The sequence below is a fragment of the Physeter macrocephalus genome, chromosome 18 (genome assembly GCF_002837175.3).
Source record: "Physeter macrocephalus isolate SW-GA chromosome 18, ASM283717v5, whole genome shotgun sequence".
Lineage (NCBI taxonomy): Eukaryota > Metazoa > Chordata > Mammalia > Artiodactyla > Physeteridae > Physeter > Physeter macrocephalus.
In genome coordinates this window covers 36,000,921-36,027,720 of record NC_041231.1, presented here as the reverse complement: position 1 = coordinate 36,027,720, position 26,800 = coordinate 36,000,921, and the positions used below count along the sequence as shown (strand labels likewise).

At 36.5% G+C, this 26,800-nt stretch overlaps 1 protein-coding gene across 50 annotated transcripts in view; it reads left to right on the top strand.

The window, feature by feature from the left end:
- Positions 1-23,535, top strand: part of SLMAP (sarcolemma associated protein) — a 144,767-nt gene extending 121,232 nt beyond the window's left edge. For 19 of the 50 annotated variants that reach the window (XM_055079702.1, XM_055079697.1, XM_055079699.1 and 16 more), the window contains 7 exons: positions 7,811-7,933; positions 8,922-8,996; positions 11,250-11,570; positions 11,969-12,086; positions 15,252-15,423; positions 19,266-19,400; positions 22,987-23,535. In XM_055079702.1, the coding sequence (XP_054935677.1) occupies positions 7,811-7,933; positions 8,922-8,996; positions 11,250-11,570; positions 11,969-12,086; positions 15,252-15,423; positions 19,266-19,400; positions 22,987-23,079 (1,037 nt within the window). In that variant the 3' untranslated portion in view covers positions 23,080-23,535. Of the gene's footprint in view, positions 1-7,810; positions 7,934-8,921; positions 8,997-11,249; positions 11,571-11,968; positions 12,087-15,251; positions 15,424-19,265; positions 19,401-21,519; positions 21,610-22,986 lie in introns of all 50 variants that reach the window. The other 31 variants (XM_055079703.1, XM_055079698.1, XM_055079695.1 and 28 more) reach the window with 3 other exon arrangements.
- The last annotated feature ends 3,265 nt before the right edge of the window (positions 23,536-26,800 follow it).

Genomic DNA, 26,800 nt, shown 5'->3' with positions numbered 1-26,800 from the left:
AATGGGTGATAGTAGTAGAAAGAGGATGGCACCCACCTGGCCAGCTGCTTCTGCTAGGTCACTTCTGTCAGTTGCTGAGGTAACAGATGTTATGGCTACATTAGCCTTCAACAACATGCACGTGCAAAATAGAACGCAAGCAGAAATGTTTTGATTTGGCCCTTTACCACGTGGTTCAGAGTATCTCACCCACATTTAAAGCAAAGGTCAGATTTTAAGTTAAATCTCCAGTCACTCTTCTGGAGAAATAGTGACAACAAATTTAATTTAGAGTATCACGTATTCTGTGTGCCACGGCTGGTTCTTTAGTGGGTTGTTGTGTGGTGTAGACCTTTTTATAGGATTTAACCTTAGTCTGAGAAGAGCTGGTTCCTGGCCCAGACTATACACCAAGCACTTCTAAAGACGTGATTTGTGTTAAAAGGAAAACAGATTCTTTTAATCTTTTCACCTCATCATAGTTCCTAAAAAACATTTATTTCCATTTGACTTGCACATCTAAATAAAATGGGTTTTTATTTAGCTCAATAAGGCTTTCATTTATCTTCCTTTTTTAAAAAATAATTTTATTTATTTATTGGCTGCATTGGGTCTTCGTTGCTGTGCACGGGCTTTTCGCTCAAGTTGTGGCGAGCGGAGGCTACTCTTCGTTGTGGTGCGCGGGCTTCTCATTGTGGTGGTTTCTCTTGTTGCGGAGCATGGGCTCTAGTGCACGTGGGCTTCAGTAGTTGTGGCTCGTGGGCTCTAGAGTGCAGGCTCGGTAGTTGTGGCGCACAGGCTTAGTTGCTCCGCAGCATGTGGGATCTTCCCAGACCAGGGATCGAACCCGTGTCCCCTGAATTGGCAGGCAGATTCTCAACCACTGCATCACCAAGGAAGTCCCCATTTATCTTCATCTAAACACTTTCCACCAATACTCATCATAAGACTTTCCCCAAGGTTATGGAGTAGGTTGATATAAAAAGTCTCTTTCCATGACAGAAGTGAGACACCATGAGAGGAGACCCAAGCCATAGTAAACTAATAATGCATTTTCCCACACAACCATACAAAGTACAGTGAGCCCTTGATCAACCTTAGGACAAAACGATTTGCTTATTCATCTTTGGTAAAAAAAAATTGGCACTTGGTTTTCTGAAAAGAGGATCTGTATACTTGTTTAGTTTGAATATAGTAATTTGTGTTCATTACATAAAGCTTAATTTGTAAAGATTTTTGGTCAGTATCTCTACTTCTGTGCTCAAACACTGTGTAGAGTTTGTATGTCTACATTATTTGATACATGGCATCTTATTTGCTCCAATTAAAACGCTGATCCTTTTCATTATGTGGTACAAAGAACTAATTTGCAAATGGTAGATCCCTGTGTTAGCACAATTCATTGCCTAGATTTTATTTTGTCTCCTGAAACATTACTTAACATAAAATCTGTTCTATTATTTTAGTTTGAAAAGCAAGCATTAGTTTTGTTTCACGGCATCACTAATCAAAGGCATTATTCTGCTGCACACAGGAATTGTCTGCTTTAATAGACCTTCGAGATGGATTACATGTGATTCTGCATTTATGAAACTATTCCTTTCCTCAAAATAAAACAGACCTTTAGTTCTTACATTAACTAATTTACAATTATTATGTTTATTTTTTAAATCTACACATTTTAGATGCAAATCTTTCATTATCTTGTGCACTAATCAGATATGTGCCTACTATATGTCTAGCATTGTATTAGGTGGAATATAGTATGTTCCACATAGTATGGAACAGAAGCTTGAAGTTTATGCATTGAACATTTGTTACTAAAAAGAAAACAATGAAAGGAATCCTTATGATAGGTTGTTAGGAAAGCATGTCACTTAATTGCTGTAACTAAGAAGGCACCATGATTTATGGGAAAGACAGTTGAGCTAGAGTGGGAATTCTAGTTCTGTCTCCACCACTTGCCAGATGTATAAGCCATTTCAGATCTCTGGATCTTTATTTCCTCATGAAATGAAGTAGGTTAATTGATCTTAAAAGGTCTCTTCCAAAATCTTACGTATCTATATGGATTCATGCTCCTATTAAAAATGAAACTAATGCTATTGAACAATTAGGGAACTTGAAAGAGCTTCCTGGTTTGCTTGGGTTTTGCTGTCAAGCCCTAGAAATTAGGCAAAAGAGGCTACTGCATGCTGGGAGTTAGAGGCACGCAGGGGTTTACATATAGAGGTTTGAGCCTGGGCTTTAAAGGATGGGCAGATTTGGAGGAGTAAAGGAGAATGGCACGAGCAAAGAAAGATAAATGAAGAAAGTAGTCATGAGCTAAAGCTACTGAGGAGACTAGTAGGAATTGAGTATATTAGCGAGTAATGGAGAATAAGTAATGACTAGATTACAGAGAACTTTAAAAGATAAAGATGCCTGGACTTGATGCAATAGGGAGGCAGTGTAGGTTCTTTCTTTCTTTTTTTTTTTTTTTTAATTTACTTTTGGCTTCGTCGGGTCTTCGTTGCTGCTCGCAGCCTTTCTCTAGTTGCGGCAGGCGGGGGCTACCCTTCATTGCAGTGCACATGCTTCTCGTTGCAGTGGCTTCTCTTGTTGTGGAGCACAGGCTCTAGGCATGCGGGCTCCGTAATTGTGGCTCTCGGGCTCTAGAGCGCAGGCTCAGTAGTTGTGGTGCACGGACTTAGTTGCTGCGCGGCATGTGGGATCTTCCCAGGCCAGGGCTCGAACCCGTGTCCCGTGCGTTGGCGGGCGGATTCTTAACCACTTCGCCACCAGGGAAGCCCTGGCAGTGTAGGTTCTTGATCTCAGTAAGAAAATTGCTCTAGTGTCACAATGCAATATAGAATGCAGAAGGGGAATATAGGTTAAGGATAAGAATATAGGAAGAAATGATTGCTCCAAGATTGTAGCATTAGGATAGGTAATTTCAAGAGACCTTTTTTAATTATGAAAAATTTCAAACACCAGAAAAATTGAAGAATGCCAAAAACTTCCATATGTGCCCATCACCTAGATTCAGCAATTGTTAGTACTTTGCCATATTTTCTTTATTTATGTGTATATGTAGAAATTATTCTTTTGACTTTTTATTTTGATATAATTTCATACTTACAGAAAAGTTGCAAGAATAGAACAAAGAACCTCATATACTCTTCATCCAGACTTTCCAACTGTTAACATTTCACCCTATTTGCTGTTAACATTTTACCAAATTTGATTTATCCATCTCCCTTTCCCTCTTCCTTCCTCCTCCCTCTCTCCCTGAGCCATTGAGAGTAAATTGCAGGTGTGATAACCTTGCTCCTAAATATTTTCATGTGTGTTTTCTGTTTCTCTTCCATAACTACCGTATAATTCTCAAGATCAGGAAATTAACTACAAGCTGATATATTACTATTATCAAATACACAGACCTTATTCACGTGTTGTCAGTTGTCTCAATAATGTCCTCAGAAAATCCTGAGTCATGCGTTGCATTCATCTGTCATGTCTCTTTAGTGTCCTTTATCTGGACCAGTTCCTCAGTTTTTCTTTGTGTTCCATGACATTGACATTTTTGAAGAACCATGGTCATTTTCTAAAATGTCCCTCAGTTTGGTTGTATCTAATGTTTCCTCATGATTAGATTAAAGTTGTACATCTTTGGCAGTAATATAACAGAAATAATTTTGGGCATCATATCAGGAGGCACCTGATGTTGAATTGTTCTATCGCTGATGATGTTAACTTTAAATAAATACCCTGTTACTCCTCAAACGTTTATCTTCTTAGCTTTAATGTCTCCTTATGATGATTGCCTGAATCATTTATTATAATCGTAGTTGCCAAGTAGTGATTTCATAATTCTGTCATCCTACATTTATTAGCAAGCTTTCTACAACATGGAAGAGTTTTCTCTTCCCTTCCCTTTCTTCTTTCCTTCCTTCCTTTCTTTTTCTATATCAGTGTGAATTCATGGATTCATGTTTTATTCAGTGGATTATCATCTGTCACTATCATTATTTATTTTGATACTCAAATTGTCTCATGTTTGGCCAGTGGGAGCCCCTTATGTCTTTTTGGACCCAGTCATTCTTTGAGTCCTTTCTTACTTTCTGACACAAAAAAGATGTTCTACATTCATCTTGTACTTAGATTTAGTCCTGAAATCAGCCGTTTCTCCACAGAGCCCTAGTTTTTTAAACTAGAGAATGGTATTTACAAACCAAGATCTGAGTATATGGTGTGTTCATTACTTCTAGGCCCACTTGAGTGGACAGAGTTAAGAATTAGATGTATGTATATTCATATCCATGCATACATGTATGGCTATATTTACTGCCTCACTTGTCTATATTTCTATATCTATTTATTTTTATACATTCAGATCTATTAGAGTCTATTTTATACATTCAGATCTTCTTCTAATTCACACCTTACACCACAGAATTAATTGTCTTTCGTATTTCCATATCTGTAATTGTCTTTCCCGATAGTGAGAAACCTGGATGCCATTATCTATAATTTATTTATTTTTTAAAACATTTTTAGAATATACAGAAAATAGTTTCAGAATTATTAACCAATGCTTCTGTGGGAAAGAAGCCTATGTGTAGATTTGTTTTCTCTTGGTTATAAAGTTATTAACATGGAACAGTAGTTCTCAAGGTAGGGCAATTTTATACCCCCAGGGACATTGGGCAATATATGGAAACATTTTTGGTTGTTACAACTGAGAGGCAGTGCTATTAGCATCTAGTGGGTTGAAACCAATGAACCTACTAAACACCCGGCAATCCACAGGTCAGCCCCAAAACAAAGAGTTATTTAGCCCAAACTGTCAAAAGTGCTTAGAAAAAAACCCTAACGTACAAGTAGGAAAATATCTACTGAAGGATATTATGTAGATATTTTTTGCCAAACCTCTTGAAAGTAAGATAAAGGCATCATGATACTTGCAAATGATATTTACATATACTTTGCAAATGATGCAACCAACAAGGGCTTAATTTCCAAAATACACAAACAGCTCATACAATTCAATAACAGAATAACAAACAACCCAATCAAAAAATGGGCAGAAGACTTAAATAGACATTTTTCCAAAGAAGACATACACATGAAAAGATGCTCATCATCACTAATTATTAGAGAAATGCAAATCAAAACTATACCTCACACCCATCAGAATGGCCATCATTTAAAAGTCTACAAATAATAAATACTGGAGAGGGTGTGGAGAAAAGAGAACCCTCTTACACTGTTGGTGGGAATGTAAATCGGTGCAGCCACAATGAAAAACAGTATGGAGGTTCCTCAAAAAACTAAAAATAGATTTACCATATGATCCAGCAGTCCCACTCCTGGGCATATACCCAGTTCGAAAAGAGACATGCACCCCAATGTTCATAGCAGCACTGTTTACAGTAGCCAAGACATGAAAGCAACCTAAATGTCCATCAACAGATGAATGGATAAAGAAGATGTGGTCTATATATACAATGGAATATTACTCAGCCATAAAAAAAGAATGAAATAATGCCATTTGCAACAATATAGGTGGACCTAGAGATTATCATACTAAGCAAAGTAAGTCAGAAAGAGAAAGACAAATACCATATGATATCACTTGTATGTGGGAATCTAAAATATGGCACAAATGAACATATCTACGAAACAGAAACAGACTTACAGACATGGAGAACAGACTTGTGGTTGCCATGGAGGAGGTGGGGTTGAGGAGGGAAGGACTGGGAGTTTGGGATTAGCAAATGCAAGCTATTATATATAAGATGGATAAACAACAAGGTCCTGCCGTATAGCACATGGAATTATAATCAATATCCTGTGATAAACCATAATGGAAAAGAATAAGAAAAAGATTAAATGTATGTATAACTGAGTCACTTTGCTGTCCAGCAGAAATTAACACAACATTGTAAATCAACTTTTTAAAAAAAAAAAAAGATAAAGGCATCATGATAACTTCCTGCTTTAATACTCCTAAGAATAAGGATGTTGTCCTACATAATGACAATTCCACAGATGGGCAGCTAGAACCTTTGCAGACCCCAATGCATGATATTGCAAGAGAAGTTTTGTAGTTGCTGTGACAATGCACCTGCCACTGGAAAATCTCTCTCAATATCTCTCTCTCTTTGCCTCCACCCTTACCATGCCTGTTTGAAGGAAGAGTTGATAGACTGGCTAAAATAGATGAACCTAGAGTCAGATTTTTGACAGGGAGAAGTAAGATATGAGGATGAAAACATGTGTGTGTGATATCTAAGACCTGCAGTGATTACACTGTGAAATTTTATTCTTAATTCTTTTTTGATAGATTGAAGTTGTTATGCCTGAGTTGTTTGTAAACCAAAGTAGTAGTCAAATAGAATGTACTAGAAGAATATGGCCTACCTGATGATACATTTATTTCAGGCAGTTTTCAGTAGTAGAAAGTTCTAATACAATGAAAGATGATGAGCAGAGTGACTAGAGAGAAAAGAATTAGGGGAGGGAGCTTATTTGAGATGTAATGCTGGCTCTAATTTATTTTGATAAAATCACTTAGGTCACATCACTTAATAATTATGCAGGGCTGGGCTTCCCTGGTGGTGCAGAGGTTAAGAATCTGCCTGCCAATGCAGGGGACACGGGTTCGAGCCCTGGTCCGGGATGATCCCACATGCCACAGAGCAACTAAGCCCGTGCACCACAACTACTGAGCCTACACTCTAGAGCCCGCAAGCCACAAGTACTGAGCCCGTTTACCACAGCTACTGAAGCCCACACGCCTAAAGCCCGTGCTCCACGAGAAGCCACCGCAATGAGAAGCCTGTGCATGGCAAAGAAGAGTAGCCAAAACCAGAGAAAAGCCTGCGTGCAGCAACGAAGACCCAACGCAGCCAAAAATAAAATAACTGAAATAAAATAAATAAATTTCTAAAAAAATAATGATAATTAAGCAGGGCTTCCCTGGTGGCACAGTGGTTGAGAATCCACCTGCCAGTGCAGGGGACACGGGTTTGAGCCCTGGTCCGGGAAGATCCCCCATGCCGCGGAGCAACTAAGCCGGTGCACCACAACTACTGAGCCTGCACTCTAGAGCCCGCGCGCCTAGAGCCCAGGCTTCACAAGAGAAGCCACCGCAACGAGAAGCCCGCGCACCGCAACGAAGAGTAGCCCCCGCTCGCCACAACTAGAGAAAAGCCCACGCGCAGCAACAGAGACCCAACACAGCCAAAAATAAATAAATTAATTAATTTTAAATAGTAATGATAATTAAGCAAATATTTACTTGTTATGTATGTAGTGTTGAGGAAACAGTGATGATGAAGGGAGCACAGTGGAGCTTTCAGCTTAGTTTTTATTTTGTATTCCACAGCTGGGGAAATCATGCTAAAATATTTTTTCTTGAAGAAAAGTTTCTTTCTGTTTTTCCATTTCCAGTTAAGTTCCAAGTGAAAATTTTCTGACTTGTTATGAAGAAATTTCAAAATTGATAAAGAAGAATAGCATTATGATCATACTACTAAATTTCAAACCTTGCATAAGCTCTACATAAGCCTTATATAAGTGAAATATATAATTTAATATATATTAGTATGTATGTTATAGTACCATTGCCATGAATTACTAAAATAATTTAATCATATTTGTGTTCTTTCTCCATGATAAAATGACTAAAATGCTTAATACATTTTGCTTCTAAATTTTATTAAACTTAGTTGTGCTATGTTGTTAACGATGCATGTCCAAACATGAGAAAGATTGCTAATCTTTGGTTGTAGAGATTATGGTATGATACTAACTCTTGCTTTTAAAATAAACATATTTTTGTCAGATGACTTGCAGGGTGCACAGTCAGAAATTGAGGCAAAACAAGAAATTCAGCATCTTCGGAAGGAATTGATTGAAGCCCAGGAACTAGCTAGAGCAAGTAAACAAAAATGCTTTGAACTTCAAGGTGAGATCAAGATTACTTTGATTCTTTAGGGGATGTGAAAGCAACAAGATATAACTGAATGGCCCCATACTTCCAAGTCCAGAGGCATGGTTATCTTCTTCCAAATCTACAACTTTATTAGATATGTGATCTTGGGACGTCATTTATGCTCTCTGAGCTTATGTTTCAGATCAGTAAAGTGAGGAGAGTTACAGTTGTACCACTTTCTTGTGAAGATTAAGAAAGGCCTGTACCAATGAAAGAGCTTGAAAGTTAATTACACATTAAGTACAGCAAAAGGAAAAAACAGAAATACAAATTTCTACGTTTTAGTTATACCTAATATTAGCTACTCAGTATAAGATAAGGGAAATTTATATTCCCTGCAGTTTTACAGTGGATTCTTCAGTGAGAGTCACCAGGCAAGGTTAAGGTATAGAATTTTCTAATGTCCCAACCGATACGAGTCATAGGCCAGTTGGAGTCTGTGCTATTTCCTAGAGCTTACATTTCTATAACGTTCACAGCAGTTACCTAGTTGCAGTCAATTAGTACCATACAAAGTCTTAGAATCCTCATGTTCTCTAAAATGGCCTTCCTGACCAGGAGGAAGATTTGCATCCCACGGGGAACTGTGAACTTCCTGTCAGTAAGTACTTACTATGTACTTGGCAGTGAACATGAGGATTTTAAGTCTGTTTTTCACATTTAAGCTCAAAATCCTCATTAACAACTATCAAGAATGCTTCTCAAGTAAAGAACAACACATGTTATCTTGGCAATACAAGGTATAGACAACTACTACTCGGTTGAATACGTTTATTAATTACTACTGTTTTGTGCTCCTAAAAAAATCTTTAAACTACCTAACTGCTAACACTAATAACACTGCCTAACTTTTGTTTCCGTCAGTGAGGTTTAGGAGAGAATTTCTTAGAACCTTCCAGCTGCTCAATTCTGAATATTTTCATTAAATCACAAAATTAGATATACTGTGCTTTACTTTTAGCTCTTTTGGAAGAAGAAAGAAAAGCCTATCGAAATCAAGTTGAGGAATCCACTAAACAAATACAGGTTCTTCAAGGTAAGGAACACCCGAGGCTATTTGGGATTGTTACTGTTTGTTTGTTTGTAGCAATTCAAAAGAAATGGAAAGTAAGAATGCAAAGGGTTCCCATTTTTCAAGGCTTTGGTTCTTCCGTAGAATCTGAGACTGTAACTGGGCTGTTTGTGGCCCCTTTTTTTTTTTTCAAGGGAAGATCCCCTAGTATTCCAGTAGTACCTCCCACTTGGAGTGGGAAGAGGAAGATTGAAGATATGGATTTGGTAGGACTGTCGTTTTCTGGGTTATGTAGTGACTTACTGCAAAGGAGGCCTTCAGACAGGATATCAGTTTGAGTAGTTCTGTGCATCAGCACTTTTAGCTTGTTGATGATATTATTTCTAATGCTCATAGCACACTTGCACTGCAACAAAAATTATTTACCAAATGGAATAGAACAGTGGTCCCTGCACTCCCTTCATTGGTAAAGGCTGCTCTTCATATCCACCATTTTGCTATCTCTTTGTGTGGGCTATCACAGGGTCATTACAGAAATGACCCAAAAGACCCCTGCCTCTCAAGGGTTTTCTTCGAACCAGAGCTCCTGGTACTTTGAGGTTATAATTGTGAGATACTCCAGGAGATGTCTTTCCTGTGCCACTGTAAAATTCCTAAAGTAAAATTAATTTGCCTTCATTGTCAAAGAAGGAACCAATGTTATTTTAAATTTTTAGTTTGAGAGGTGTAGGGTAAGAAGAAGTTAAATAGACAAGTAATCTCTGTTGAGACGAAATGGGGAGTCATTGTATAAGGCCTATGATATTTGCCCTAAAATATCCCAAAGAAAAACCAGTCTTTTGGGTTTTCTTATTTTTGAGTGGGACATGTCAGTTATTTTTTAAAATTGTATTATGGTCAGACAAGAATTTCTAGGGGAGGTTGTATATCTTTTTAAATTGAAAGCTCTTTTCACTCTTATAGTTTAATGCCATTATCCATTAGTTTATATAAATCTGATTTGAATCTATACTTCCATCCTGTATTGTGTATGGGCAATTATCCCTAAAGGTTCTATGATGTAGTGCTTCCTTTTGTCTTAAAGCTGTCTTACGTGGGCATCATTGAGTGCTCTGTAGTGCCAGCATGTATATTTCAGGATTTTATCCACAAGTCCATGGTCATGTTATCCATGGCCATTGTGTCTTTTCAGATTTTTGAACCTGTTACCTCTTAACACTTCCCACAGACTTAAAAGGTCTAATATTTTCTTTAATGTTTCTTTATTAGGCAGCTTCTTCCTATGCAAGCCTTAAATCCTCTTAATTGTTTTAATTATTCTTCTTTTCTACCTACGGAACTTTTTATACCTGTAATTTTCTTGTGTTATTATAATCAAGACCAGTATTCTAGTTCTGAACCAAGTATAATTTTATACAAATTGTTTCCAGTTCAAATCATGAGGGCCAGATCCTTAAAAAAATATACCTCTTTCATTAGGCAATATTCATTAACTTTATTAATTCATTAATTCAACCAATAATTCTTGATTGTTTACTCTTCTAGTATTGGGGATAGCACGCATGAGATGTACATTCTAGTGGAAAAGATGAATAAGCAAATAAGTATATAATGTGATGTCCAATAAGGTCAGAGTAAAGGGCTAGAGAATGACAGAGGGCTATTTTTAGATAAGTCATCAGAGAAAGCTTCTTTAAGGAATTGACATTTGAACAGAAAATTGAGTCAAGAACATCAGAGGTTTTACTAATGCTTACCCTCTGACCAAGCAATTCTATGTCTACAAATTCACCCTAAGGAAAAAAAAAAAATCAAGATTGCGTTATAAGGTGTATTGTCTATAGTAATTAAAATCTGAAGAGCCTCAAGTGTCTAAAATAAAGGATTAGTCAAAAAAGTTAGTATAGCTGGATTTTGTTATTGAAAAATATTCATCAGCAGCCGCATAGAGAACATTGTATTTATTATGATCCCTCCCTATTTTTGTTTTTATATGTGTATAAATGCATAGAAAAAATCTAGGAGAGGAAGTACCAAATGTTAGAAACAATTTTCTCTGTGTGGGAGAAATAAAGATCGCTTTGGGGGTTTTTTCTCTTTGTGTTTCTGTATTTTGACATTTTCTGCATTAAACATGGATTGATTGTACAGTTTAATCAAAAGCAACAAACAGCTCTGACAGCCTGGGCCATGCAGTAACTACAGTCCCATATGGGCTGTTCTTTTATTCCTGATTGCTATGGACTAAGAAAATGATGAGTAAATATACTTTTGTAGCCCAACTGCAGAGGTTACACGTCAATATTGAGAATCTCCGGGAGGAGAAGGACAGTGAAATCACAAGCACTCGAGATGAATTGCTTAGTGCCCGAGATGAAATTTTACTCCTTCATCAAGCAGCAGAAAAGGCTGCCTCCGAGCGGGACACTGACATTGCTTCTCTACAAGAAGAGCTTAAGAAAGTGCGAGCTGAGCTTGAGCGGTGGCGGAAAGCAGCATCTGAATATGAGAAAGAAATCATGAGTTTGCAAACTACTTTTCAGCTTCGATGTCAGCAATGTGAGGACCAGCAGAGAGAAGAAGCAACGAGGCTACAGGGTAAGAAATGTATTTTACATAAAGCTCTTAACTCTTGATAACGATAACTTTTTAACTTGTACAAAATAACCATTCAGGCTAGTTTTGTCTTTGACAGTGATTGGTTGAATAAAGCATTGTTTTTATATTGGGGCTATAAGCATTCTTCAGGTCTGTAAGCTCTACAATAAATTGAAAATCTTTACATTTTACATTTTATTTAAATACTGTTAAAAATTATTTGTCTTATAAAAGTGAAGTGAGAAAAAAAATACTACTGAAGTTCAGGGTGATGGATCTTCCCTGAGGTGCCACTGCGAAGTAACAGGAATCAAAGAGTAGCCGTGTAAAATCTACGTGTTTAAGGGAAAAAATAGTTATGTTCCTATATTAACAAATGTGTTTTGGGACTATTTTAGGTGAACTAGAGAAGTTGAGAAAGGAATGGAATGTATTGGACGCCGAATGCCGTTCTCTAAAAAAGGAAAATGTTTTGCTATCATCAGAACTGCAGCGGCAAGAAAAAGAATTGCACAAGTATGCAAGAACTCTTTTTTAGGTTCAAAATATTTCTTTATCTTTAGATTTTCATCTAAATTTTAAGTTTAATTTTGATACTTAAATACCTTTTTGGAGCAAAATATTCAGCCAGACTCTTTTTGGCTATCTGGCAGGTTAACCACGCTAAATGAGTACTTCAGCACTTTTTTTCTGCCATCACCTGCATGTCCTTTCCTTTTGGTATACCCATGGAATACAGATTCATTAAATGCCCCTTCTCCCCACCAAAAGACAGACAAAAGATCTAAACAAACAGATCTAAACAAACAGCAAAAGATCTATGATTGAACTTGCCCTTTAAACTAAATGATAATAAATTTCAAATACAAGTTTGTTTTTCTTTCTTGCCAATGATCCCTTCTGTTTATAAGGGTGATCAGGAGATGGCTATGATAAAGAATTGATACTGTTGAAAGATACAAATTCAGCTTTTGAATTTCAAACAGGGTTATATAAAAAGTAATAATATATGAGATCAAAAATTTGCTAAAACCAATTAAATCTTTCTAACATCCATTACCTTACAGGCAAACCAATGAATGTAATAGATTTATTCCAGCAAATTTAGTGGAGTCCTGTTTTCTCATCAACACTTGTTGCATAGTTTAAAATTTATTTTTTCCTTAAAAATTTGATCCATTCCATGTTTTTTATTTAAACAATGTTTACATTCTAATTCAGATATGAAAGTAGTACGTGTTTATTATTGAAGCCATTCTTTAATCCATCTCCCTCCCCAGAGTACACCAAAAATGGGAGTCATTACTCTCTTGTTAGCCTTGTATTTATACTCCTGAAGAGCATTAAGATTAGCAAAAACTCAGTGACCAAGGTCAGTTCCCATAGAAAACAAGCTTTAGGGAAAAATGATAACGAAAGGACTAGATATATCAGAAAATAGTATTCCTCGTTATCTCTTATAAAAACAAAGGCAGGACTTCCCTGGTGGTCCAGTGTTAAGACTTCACCTTCCAATGCAGGGGGTGCGAGTTTGATCCCTGCTGGGGGATCCCACATGCCTCTCGGCCAGAAAACCAAAACATAAAACAGAAGCAGTATTGTAACCAATTCAATAAAGACTTTAAAAAATGGTCCACATCAAAAAAAAAAAAAAAAACTTAAAAAAAAAAATTTATTTAACCTCACTGGACCTCAATTTAAAAAAAAAAACAAAGGCAACTGTAATATCGGTTTTACATTTAAAAAATCAAGAACTAGTTGAAGGAGCAAGATGTGCTGATTTATTCTCTAAAACGCCTTACAACATCATATGGTCAATATCAATATCTTTAAAGCATTTTTTTCTCTTCCAGTGTCATATCTTTCCATAGTCTTTTCTATGTGTATTACTTTTTGAATGTTTAAAGATAACTAATAATAAAGAACAAAACAAATGTTTGTTTTTTATGTAAAAGTTTGTAAAAGCAATTTCAAAATATGAAAAGGACAAAATAAAGGCCCAAAACACAAACAAATAAATAAATGGATGCTCTCACACAGACACACACGCACACATTTGTGTATATATATGTACCAACTGCTCATCTGTGTGACAGAACATGTGGGCAAATTGTTTGGTATAAAGTGTGTGTGAGATGATACAGATATTCAAGTTCTTCATATTTGGATCTTGGTGAATCCATTTAGTTTGGTATTCTATCAAGCAAGAAATACCGATATTTGATTACCAGTACTGATTATCTTAAATTATTCTTGTTTTGGAATTTTTGACACTTTAAAGATTCAGACTTGATCCCTTATTTTTGAGATATGATTAATTGGAATCTGGCAGATAGTTAAATTTTTTTTTATTACTTCAAATTTTGTTTAAATGTTGAAAAGCAATTCTACAAACTCCTCATGAGTTAGAAGCATATGGTTTAATAATATTAGGCCCCAGAAGGATGGAATATCTTAGATCATTGGTCAAGTTATCTGTCTAAACTCACAAAAACTATTTAAGACATTAATTCTGTTTTTTAAACTTTTCTGATTTAATAGTTCTCTAAGTTAATTTGTTAAGCCTCCCCAGCATGTAAGTAGTATTTACAAGCTAGTCTCCCTTTACAGTGTCTTACATGCCATATAGTTCCTAGCTATATTGCCCTGACAACATCACACTTACACCCTACGATCTGCCTAGCATCTAATCAGCATGGGATTTATACTCTATAGTACTTCAGTTACAATATTGAGTCTGAGTATTATGATCCATCCTGAGAGGATGTCTCGAAAACCTTATCCTCCTTTAGCTATTTCTGTTGTAGATGGGAGCCAAATTCTTTAACACAGCTACAATATACAGGTCTTTTGTTCTTTGTTGTCCATGGTGCAGAAGGAATTGAACAAAGAATTTCTGTTCCTGCTTATCAAGCTGTTTTCCTAGTGTGTAAATGGGACTTTTATTTTTACATCAGGTTGTAACAACAATCATAGAATTTAAGCTGGAAAACAGCCTCAGAAATTATTGAGTTCTGTCTTCTTTGACAGTGGAGGGCACTGAGACTCTCCTTGTGTTATTTGTGTCTGTGCAAATGGTGCCTGGCACAGATCTCAGAGCTCAGGAAATGCTTACTCAGAGAATGAAATGGCACCAGTTAAGTGACTTGCTCAACATCCCACAACTGAATAGTGGCAGATCTGATGTCTAGAACCCAGACTCCTGGTTCTTTGTCTTGTGCTTTCCCCCACAATTTGGTGTCTTCTCATTTCAGTAGGTTTATCTTTACTTAAGTTGGAAGTGGCTCCTAAGCTTTAAGTTTCTGTCCGCCATCCTATTTGTCAGGTACTTAAAGAAAATAGTTGGAATATGTGCTTTCTTTTCCTGTAGAAGACCTACACTGAATCTTTTTATGATACAGTTAATATAATGTGATATGACAAAATATACAATTAGTCACCTTCTATTTTTACAATTCAAACTTTGTGTGTATTTGATTATCTGAAAATAGGACACAGCTTTAAGCTTTCATTGTTTTATTGTTTTAAAGCTTTTTACTTATTGAAAATATCATTCTTTTTTACACTTTTCTTTCCTCATCTGAAATCCACTCCATCCCTCCTAGTAAAATGTATAAGAAATTGGACTTCCTGCTGTGTCTGGTTTCTACATGAATAACTCTGTCAATATTTATGTTGCAGTTCTCAGAAGCAGAGTTTAGAGCTTACCAGTGATCTCAGCATCCTGCAGATGACTAGGAAAGAGCTTGAGAATCAAGTGGGATCCTTGAAAGAACAGCATCTTCGGGATTCAGCTGATTTAAAGACTCTTCTCAGTAAGGCTGAAAACCAAGCAAAGGATGTACAGAAAGAGGTAAAGCGAAAAGACATTATGAGCCCAATTATGGTTGGACTTAAAGCCAAAAGCAAATCAGATATTCATGCTAGTTAGAACTAAAGGGAAGCATTACCTGTCACAGAGTTGATACTGGGAGCATCTCTGCCTGGTGATTTCTAGCTGTGTATCATGATCCATATATAGAGAATTCATCAGTAAGGTTTGGTCTCAAAAATATAAATATACAAAATTATGTTAAAAGTTTTTCTCTACCAGTTAGTTGACCTATATGAGAAGTCCTTTGTACCACATTACTTAATTCACTGTTTATCTTTCAAAGACAGTATCATATTTAATTTAGAATACTTTTAGAAAGCTAACTGGGGCTACACCATAATGCTGTCTAAACCCATCAGGTGACACTGGCCTGAAAAGTTGCTTATGAGAAAACTCAGCTCATACCCAGCCAGCCAAACACATACTCTGTGACCGTTTTTTTGGTGGCTTTAAAAAAAAAAATCATGTTTAAAGTGGTGAGGGTTGATGTTGGAGCAGAGACCCCACCCAGGCTTTTCCTGAGCAGGGCCTTGAAGTTGAGAGTGGAGCAATAAGAGCTGCTATCAGTCCTACTGGCGTTATACTATTCCCTGCATTGACTTCTGGCCAGCTTAGGGGATGGAGAAGGCTGATGTATTTTCATCTACTCGGCAGGGCTCACCCCAGTTATAGACCCTCTTAAATGAAGGATTTGTTTTAAACAGAAGGAAGTTGAAGACAACTCTTTGTCTTCAATAACAAATTTTCCCAAAATTGTTTTTAGAAGATCTGTTTAATCAATGTAGTTTTTCCCTTGCACTTTTCTTTCCCTGTAGTATCCTGAACTTGGAAATGATTGTTGTTCTTCTGTCTTCATGTTTGTTCCTAAAGAAAAAAACTGTAACATTTTTTATTCATATGTGGCCATATTGATTTTGTAATATGTTCATTTTTTATCTTCTTGCTAAGGATGTGTATTTTGGGAGAAATCTCATTTTATTTGGTTGGAACACAAATTTTGTGCCAAAGTAAATATACTAGTATTTAATACTGTAAGCACTTTGTGTCCTTCCAGTCCACATGCCATAATTCTTTCAAAATCTGGGAAGAATGCTGTGGTCGGAAGATAATTCTGTTGTATGTTACTCTGAATGCGTTATCCATTTTGTTGCATTATTTGTTTGCCTGTTTTTGGTCACTGAGCAATCAGTGCGAAATGCTTTAACTGTTCCCACAAATGGCAGTGGCATGTTGTCACAGCATCTAAATTGTTGGTAGCCTTTGGATTGCATTAAATGCAGCACAATTTAAAAATATGTCTGATCTTGTCAGTATGTTTCTTTTCTATTTTCTTGTTCAATGTTTTCATTGTGAAATGAAGTGTAGTCACCATACCATGCTCCTTTATAATGTGAAATTGCTTTTCTTTCCGTTTGTCCTGATGTCAACTATTGGATACTAGTCTGTAACTAAAACCTTCTTTAATGAGATTCTTATATCTGTGTAATCCACTGCAAATGAATTACTACCTTTTATTAATGCACATATATTCCCTTTCAACATTTCCCCCTTTTTCTCCTTTCTCTCATAGAATCATACTTAATGTGCACAATATAATGATTATGTATCTTCAGTACTGTCACAGGTTAAAATATTACAAACTAAGCAAGCCCAGATATGATTATTTTTGTGAAGAAGAACCAAAGGTGCTGGTAATATTGTGTGGTATTTCCCTCTTAATCAGAACTGAGCTCATTTCTCATCTCTGAGTTAGAAAGCAAGATGGAGCAAAGTGATATCCAAGGGAGGTGTGACACTAAGGCTACAGAAGGTGACCTTTGTTCTGACAATTAAATTTTATATATGCGGCAGCTTTTGTTTGAACATTTAAAAAAGAAAAAGTACATGAGAAAAGTAAAATTTAATCCTCAGTGTTAAGAGAAAAATAATGATATACCATCTTTATATTTGACTTAAGAAAGCATCTATATATTTTGATTTAGTAGGAATATCTGTAATTTAAGAATTCATAAAACATTGAGCACACAAGTCCACCCTGCAGAGACTGTCTCAGGAAAGTTGTTTGGCTTCACCATCTTGCCCTGGGGCCAGAGTCCTTCCCACCCACTCACAAGCTGAAGGTAAACAGCAGGATCTTCAGGACTAAGCTGCCTTCCTGTCATTTTCCACAACTGGAAGGGAGAAATGATTAAGTGCTTTGGTATAAAGGGCAGGCTGGATGTAAGAATGGTGGAAAAGGAAAATAAGGGAAAATTTTGGTCAGCAAAGCACGTTTCACTTATTCTTTATTAGTCACTGTTAAGAATCAGATCATTGAGAATTGATTATGTTCTACGAGACTTAGTGCAGAGACTCGTCTAGGTACACTGAATTTGCTTTGGCAACCTGCCGGTAACCTTTTGCTTTCTGGAAGGAAGTCCACAGACCCCACAAAAAAAGTTGTCATGAAGTCCATGAATCTTACTCCTTAGATCATTCTCTGGCATACTACCCAGACTTGTTCTGGGAATGTTGTTAGGTAACAGAGAGTTCCTTTCATATTTTACCTCCCTCTCTGTACCCGTGTCTTTCTTCCCACTTTATGGTGAACTCGCTGCTGACCCTAACCCCCTGCCTCCACCACTTCTGATTAATGTTCTTATACATTTGCATCTGTAATATTTATCTTTGGAGTGCATAATGATGAGCTCCTGATTAATCACTCCAAGGTGTTTGGATTATTCAGAAGCACCATATAAATGTGTCCTTTATTGAGAAATTTCTAGGGTACAGGCAGAAAGGAACTATAGACTTTCCAGCCTCATGGGCTGTGTTTAGGGAAGAGGAGGAATCTTTCTGGTATGCCAGACCTGTGGTATATTTATTTTATAATCAGCCCTTGTCTGTCTGTCTTCCTTCTAAAACCTTCAGAAATGGCAGAGTGGGGCAGTGGAGGCCGAGACAAAGGCACAGCCAGCAGCAGAACAGTCTTTGCTCTTTGACTGAGAGCCCAGCTTGCATGTAAGATGCAATATCTAGAAGTGAAACCAGTCTAGCATTCCTGCCTTTTGGGGCGTTTAAAGTAGGGGCGAACCATACTGTGTTTTGCATTGATCTCACCTGTGTTCAAGGGCTAGGTAGTCTGTCTGAAAGTCATATTATATACAGTGAACTGTTTTCCAGAGCAGGAAGTGGCATGTTTCACTATGGAAAAATATCAGAAACAGATTTTTTTAAATTATTTTTAATTGATGCTTATAAGTCTTAAATAGAGAGATAGAAATGTCCCAATCATAGTGATTGGTACCTTAGATATATTTCTTTGCTTCATTTGCCTAGAAATTCCTTATCCAGAACACTTTAATACCCAATGATGCTGGGTAAAGGGAGGCCTAATGAGAGTTAATACTTTTTACTTCAAGACTAAAATAGCTTGGCTGACATTACTTACCAGTATATAAACTCAGACTTCCTAACCTTGCCATTTAATTAGGCTATGGAGTTTTTCTTCACTTGCTTTTCTTTTGCTCAGTTTGGAATTTTACCTTTCTCCTCTAATTCTCTTAGTGGAAAAAGTGACCCCTTATATTAGAAACAGATGACACGGTGGTGACTTCTCAGTTTTTTTTAACATCAGGGCCACAAAATTCTTACATAGAATCAAGTAAACATTAAAGGCTTCTTATTATTAGTGCAAGTGATTCTTATTCTCCTTATATCAAAAAGGCTTGACTGTGGTGTTGCAGGTGACTAAACAGGGTCTGGTATATAAGCCTGACTAGACGCATAACTTCATACCCATTTTAAGTTGAGTCTGCACACTCTTTTTTCTTTGCCTTTAGTATGAAAAGACACAGACTGTACTGTCAGAACTGAAGTTGAAGTTTGAAATGACTGAGCAGGAAAAACAATCAATCACAGATGAGCTCAAACAATGTAAAGACAACCTGAAGCTGCTCCGAGAGAAAGGAAATAATGTAAGTCTTTGCAAACTTAGCTTTGATTGAGAGTCAGGTGAGAGCCCTGAAATTGATTTTTTCAGAGGACTTTATTACTGATTTGAGAAACTAAGACCTGTAGTACACGTGAACTAAGCTTTTCATTATGAAATTCCATGATGGAATCATTGGGCTGTCAGATTTTTGAGTAAGAATTTGCCCCTTTAACCTGTACACCTAGAAGAGCCTAAGGACTACCTGGAGGAAGAGCCTTGTTTGCAAAAAAAATAATTTACCTAAGAACTGTCAGCTTTTCCCAAATGAATCTGAACTTCTGTCACTAAGCCTTCATCTGGCTCTTGTTTTTCCCCCTCTGGGAAACAAAGCACTATACCACCAGGGACCCACTGAAGAAAGAGTAATACATGACGATTCCTTAGCATTTGGCTATATCAAAAAATGGAGACGTAATGATGGTTTTCATTTTGTACTAATAATATTCTCACTAAGGCACATTTCTAAAAAGCTTAGTGTCTTCTGGGCCTCCTATAAATATTAGGAAGTATTTGGTGAGTTTCTCTAGGGGTGTGTGTCTGTGTGTGTGTGTGTGTGTGTGTGTGTGTGTGTGTGTGTGAGAGAGAGAAATTGGAACATTTTGGTATAAATTGAGTTTAATAATATTAATTTGTATTTTATTTGCTAGAGAGGCAGATGGTCTTTTAAAAGATGTTATACTAAATAAATGTTGTGTTATACGTTTTAGTGATCATTGCCTTGTGGGCCCTAATTGATGGATGTTCAGTGTGGTTGATTGTGCTCTGACTTATTCCAAACCCCTGTCATGGCTTGGACACTGCAGTGGGCATGAGCCGCATACTTCCTATGGAGGAAGGCACTCTGCTTAACTTGCAGCACAAGGACAAAAGAGTAATGTTGCATGGCCATCCAGTTACACAGTCACACTCAGAATGCTTATGAGTTGTGTCCAACTGTTCTTTGCTAAAGAAAGTCCTAGTTTGTTTTTTTTTTAATAAAGACTTGTTGCTTAGGTAGAAGCCTTTCAGAAATTTATGAATTGGGTTTGGAAGCTTTATGATAAGCAAAAATGGATTGCATTTATTTTGAAAATATCAATTACAGAACTCTTCTGAAATCAGATCATAATGGTTTGGTTGCTTCTCTCTTTTGTGTTAATTCATATCTCTCTGATTATGGAATTTCAGTCTGCCTTCTACTAAATTAACCTATGAAGACATCTAGGATAATCAGAATGGATCCCTCTATATGATTTAGAGCCTATTTGAAAGTAACATTGCTATTATTATTTATAGTTATACAAATAATTTACTTTAAGGGTGGATTCCTATTTTTATGACATTAGACTTATGGTAATGAAATATTACTCTGTAATAACACTCATTGTAGTAATTCCCTTCCAATTTAAAAAATTACTGGGAATTCCCTGACAGTCCAGTGGTTAGGATTCCATACTTCCACTGCAGGGGGAACAGGTTTGATCCCTGGCTGGGGAAGTAATATCCCACATGCTACGTGGTGCAGCCAAAAGAATAATAATAAAATTAAATTAAAAATTACTTACATTCTTGTAACATCACTGAAAGCCCTGAGATTCAGCTGCCTGTCTTTATATACTAAATGTTTCTCATATGTTGTGTCAGATCTCTTGCTTGATTTAGAAAAATAAATGCCATGCATCACAGGGCATTTATTTTTAAGCTTGAAAGCAATACTATCTCAAGCAAAAGAGTTTTGGTTTAAAAAAAAAAAAAAAAGGTTTTGATAGAGGGATAAAATAAACCTTAGCCGTTTCCAAAGGAGTACATTGTCAAATAATGGTTTCTGAGTATGGAACAAAAATAATGTACTGTCAAGCAGAGCATCAGCTGGTGAGGTATTTTCATTGCTCTGTCTTAACGTGCTACATTTCATTAGGGAGTTAGGGACACCCACATTGCCTCCAGCTGTTCCTTTTAAACTGGTAGTTTGCCAACTTACATACCACAGTCCATCATTCTGGATTGTATTAGATGTCTTTAAAATGTCTTTCTACCCTCCCTCCCACCCCCCTGGGTTCTAAATCATCTTATCTGATTTTTTTGTAGCATAAAATGATTTTAATATCCCTTCCCTTCTTTAGCCTTCCATATTACAGCCCGTCCCAGCCGTATTCATCGGCCTATTCCTGGCTTTCCTGTTTTGGTGTTTCGGTCCATTGTGGTAGAGAAAGGTACAAGCACTACTGTTGAGTCCTTGTCTGTTTGTTCCCGTCACCTGTTTGTGCCATATTTGTAACATAGTGCATGGCAAAACCACACAGGTATTTTGTTACCTGAAGCAAACCCTTCATTTAGTATGCTATGTATTGTGTCATACAAATGAACTGAACGATCAACTAATCACATAACATACTGTCTTGTTTCCTTTGTAGTAATGCTAACCATGAATTAATTCCACCCTAACCAGATGTTAATATGCTGCCTTTAACTGAGTCTTTGTCTCTAGCAAACCGGAGTAAACTGTGAATTGCTGCAGCTTAGTACCCCCTTCCCAATTATATGTTTAATCAGCTCTGAATGAGAAATGAAGAGTTTGCCTCTTTGAAGTTTTCAGCGAGCTTTCTTTCCCCCTCCTCCCTTCCCTCTTCTTTCCATGGTGTAGAGTTTCGTTGTTTCAACCCTTTGCCTATATTACACTGTGGCTAAGAAGATGAAAAAGGATGAGAGTAGCATAATGGACCATTGGCTCACAATCTCAACCCCAGTATGCATTTACTTGTGAGAGTATCAGCCTGTCCCATGTCTTTCTGAGCCCTGATCTACAACATCACAATATTTCTTTAAAAGCTGGCTTTCTCAATACAACTCAGAACACTAGTGAAAATAAAGTTTTCAAACAAAGCAAATTGATATTGTAAAGCCCTCTGATAGTTAACAGAGAACAGCCCATCCATGCTCGCCTCCAACAAGCATACTGGTTAGTAGAGCATATGAGATGATCACGTGGCATCATTACCCTGGACATGGTCTTTACCAAAAGCATCAGAGAAGCAGGGTCCCTAACATCACTTTGCCATCTTGAACCCCTTCTGATTTTGTCTTCTGTGGTTTAAGATTAGAGGATCAAAGCTTAGACCATTTTCTTTCTATCACCTTACCCACCAGCCCCTTGTATAAAACTATGCCAACATGTGAGTCTGGTTTTTATCAAGAAATAAACATTTTAGGCAGAAACATACTCCAGGCATTTATGGACATCAGTTAGCTGTAATATGTGGATACTGGAATAAATAAAACAGGCTGAGCTCAAAGGGTTTCTTAGAGAAGTCACTGTTAGGCTTCAAAGAAAATTGAAAACTGCCCAAGAGTTTCCTGCAATGTATTCGGCTTCCACACAATGGTCCTCTAAAACAGTTCCTGCTATTATGGTTCTCCTCACACCTGTACTCCCTCACCGTTTTTTCTTTTTTTTTAAATTTATTCTTATGCCAAGATAAGGTTTTTCTAATATTCTGTTAAGTATTCAGGACTCTCTGGAACCAAGGGGTTAATAGGTATGAAAAAAGAAGGGAGAATGTGATTTTGACTCTTGGTTTCTTTCCACACAGAAACCCTGGCCCTGGATGCCCATGTTGGCTGCCCTGGTTGCGGTGACAGCCATCGTGCTGTACGTGCCAGGTCTGGCTAGAGCTTCTCCATGAGAGCGTTTCTTGAGTCCGTACACCGTCCTCCCTCTAGAAGCTGGCACCACACTTATGCTGGGGACAAACAGAACCATTTTCTTCCTTTTTACCTCTTAAAACAGCAGAAGTGCAAGAATACAGCTGTAGGGTCATTGCTTTAAATTATATAAAATGTATCTGTCTATAAAGAGGATATAAAATTGTGACTTTATTCTACTGTAAGCAATAATTTGCTTGCAATTTTTCATGTAATTTTTAAATTAGTATGTTGAAATTCTGAATATTATGGTGGCCTAAAGTAGGCTTCTTGGTACACCAAATTATTTATAACATTAAATTTATGGGTATTTTACTCTGAATTCTAATGGCCAGATAATTCATTTTTTTGATTCGATAACTACCCAAACCAAACAACTGATACATACATGGGAAGAGAGGCCCTGTGTGCTCAGTGCCTATCAGTTTGAATATATACACATATATATATATATTTTTTACATATTTACGCCATTTTTACTTGTTATAAAACCACTGAGCTATTGGGAACAAGACTTAGAGACAACTCTTTGCGTGGATTTTTTTTTTTTTTTTAAAGGAGAAATACACTTGGAAAATACTCTGTTCTAGTGATAATTTGGGGAATATGTGCACATTTGTTCAGCCTTAATGTGACTTGACGATGTGGAGGACATCAACTTTGAAAAACTTTCCATGAGAGTGTATTTTCTTGAGCAAACTGAAGTATTTCTGGGAGCAAAAACATAGTAATTATACAGTTTCAGTGCAGTAAACCAAACTGTTGAGTCAATTGGAATGTAATTTATTAAACCTCATGTATTTAAAGAGATATTTTCTTTAAAAGCCAAGTTACTTTCTCATATACAGAATTTTAGGAAGCATGACTTTTTTTTTCCTATCATCTCTTCCTCCAAGCATGTTTAATTGAAGAAAGAATTAATATCTCTTTAGATAAGCTTCTACTGACTTAATTTGGTTAATGATATTTCAAAGCTAATTCATGTTCGAGGTGAGCTGTTGTTACCTACCAACAGATATCCTGGTTGGGGAGGCAAATGGTTATTTTCTTTTTATTGTTGTTAATTGGGAAGTTCTGTTAATGAGAAGCACTATTTCCAAGATGAATAGTGTTCCATGCACAGTAAAACACCTAAACACTGCTTGATGTTACAAATTTAAAACACGGAAGTGAAGGTTTAGCTATGGTTTTTGTGCGGCACCACAGTTATGTCAATGAAGTTTATATAGGTCACAGAATATCCTAAAGTATCACATAGTTAAATTTTTTGGTCAATGAAAACTGGGAGGGAATGGCAGTGAATTGGCTTGAATGTTCTGTGGCAGTCCACAGGCCTAGCCAAATACTGAAATAGAAGTTTAGGATGTAATTTGCCTTGTGATGTTCGGCAGTCATTGTTTATACGTTAAAGGTTATATTTTAAGCCATTTGGGGTTTGCTGTTGGGAGGATCACTAGATTTATGGAGGAATTAGTCACAAATGACTTGTAGAAAATACTGTCATATAGTTCATTTCATCATTTTCTGTTGCAGGAAGCCACTCCACCACAGAATGCTAATATGCCAGTGGTACCCAGTACCTCCTGTATATAGGTTATTGCAAATATTGTTCTGAAATGCTTAACTTCAGAATTACATTTTTTAAAGTAAATAATTGTTTTAAATCTATTTTGTAAAGATATAAAGTACAATAGAATTTCTGGAGTACAGATTAAACTATTTGCACTAACACACGTGATGTGCATGATTTAATAAAATAACTTTACTCTCCCCACGCATTTTGAGTTGGATATCATTGAAATTCTTAGTGCTGACTCTACTATTGTATTGTTTAATAGCCTTTTCATGAAATGACTCTTTATGCAACATACCGTACGTCTGGTGTTCTTCGGGGTTTAAAAGAAAACACTGAGCTGTTTCCTTCAGGTTTTATTAGCCTTTTATTTAACTTACTGCTCTAATTTTTTTCCCTTTTACTATGGTTATTGTTAAAATGTGACTCACTTGCCAGACAAGTCTCTTTAAATGTAAAGTCTGGCATCAATATTTACTTTATTCAAATTGAATAAATGGGTTTTTGTAGTGCACTGCCAGTTTTTCTTAAGAATATAAATGAGCCTATTCATAAGCAGTACCCCCAGTTTTGTTCAGTTTACTTTCAGGTTAAATAAAGAGTAGGATTATTCACTTGTAGTGATAGAGTCATTAAGAAGTTTTAATCCTAGCAGTTAAGAATTGAACAACCCTATAACACATTTAAAAATTACATTCAGGTGCTACATGGCTGGGTCAGAAAATGAAAAGAACGCGGTGTTTAAAGCTAAAACATCCGTATTGACATACCGGCTCTGCCTTAGGCAAATCATTTGTCTTCTCTGAGTCTCTACTTCCTCATTTATAAAATGGAGAGAATAATATCTATATTTTTAGCGGTAGTATGAAAATTTCTAAAATAATGTATGTGAAGTGTCAAGTGGTAAATAAATACTGCAAATATTTAAGTTTTAGGTGAACCAGTACAGCTATTTAAGATGAATTGATTGACTCAACTGTTGAGACTTTGTGTGTGAATGAGATAGAACTGCGGTGGAATGACTCCTAAAAAAGCATCCAGCTCTGTTCATCCCTTTTATAGTTGTGTCTTTAGGAAGTAATATGCTTAGTTTGATAATGAGCCAATTGCTTACAACAGTTTGGAATTCCTGTTGTGACTGCCTTCAAGAGCAATTCTGAGTCACATATGAAAACCAGTCACACTGCTGCATAATCAGAGGCTTTCAACTAAAAATAGTATTGCCTAGCTTGATCTCTCACGTCAATCACCAGACTTGACCCCCAGTGACTTTTGGCTGCTTCCAGTGATTACATCTACTATCAAAAGGATGAAAATCTGTTACCAAAGAGGAAAAAACTGCATACAAGTCAACTGTGTTAATAATGTGCAGCCTTCCTCCCAAAAAATTCACGTCTGGAAGTTTATTCTGAGGGCATAATTGTGTGTTCAGAATTTTAACTACCAGGACATTTAGTGTAGCATTTTTCTGTAATAGTGATGGGTAAACAACCTGAATATCCAGCAGTGGGTCATCGGTTAAAGAAATTAATATTGCTACCCTACAGATTGCTGTGCTTGCAGAGTATGTGGGAATATATTCATACTATATTAAGAAAGAGGTTACCAGTGTAGAATAACCTTGGTTTTGTAAAGAAAAAAATGTAGACATACAGGATATGTTTATAGCAGGAAGACTCAGAACGATTTTTTTATCCAGGCTACACTAGTGCTTCTATCTGTATGATTGAGGGTCAATTCTGTTCCCTTTTTATGATTTCTGATTTATTTTTAATGGTAAATATATGTTGCTTTTGTAAATTAAAAAGCTATTTGGTTTTGCTTTAAATTAGAAACAAGCAGAATTCTAAGTTGCTTTTCGTAATTGAATGAGTACCTTGTCAAAGTACCTACGTTTAAAGGAATTAATGTTCCTTTGCACTTATGAATTCTAGTGTGTTCATTTAAACATCAGTCTTACAATTTTTTTTTTTACTAGTATGAAGTAACATTTATTCAATAGCTAAAATTTTTTTTAACATCTTTATTGGAGTATAACTGTTTTACAATAGTGTGTTAGTTTCTCCTTTACAACAAAGTGAATCAGTTATACATATACATATGTTCCCATATCTCTTCCCTCTTGCGCC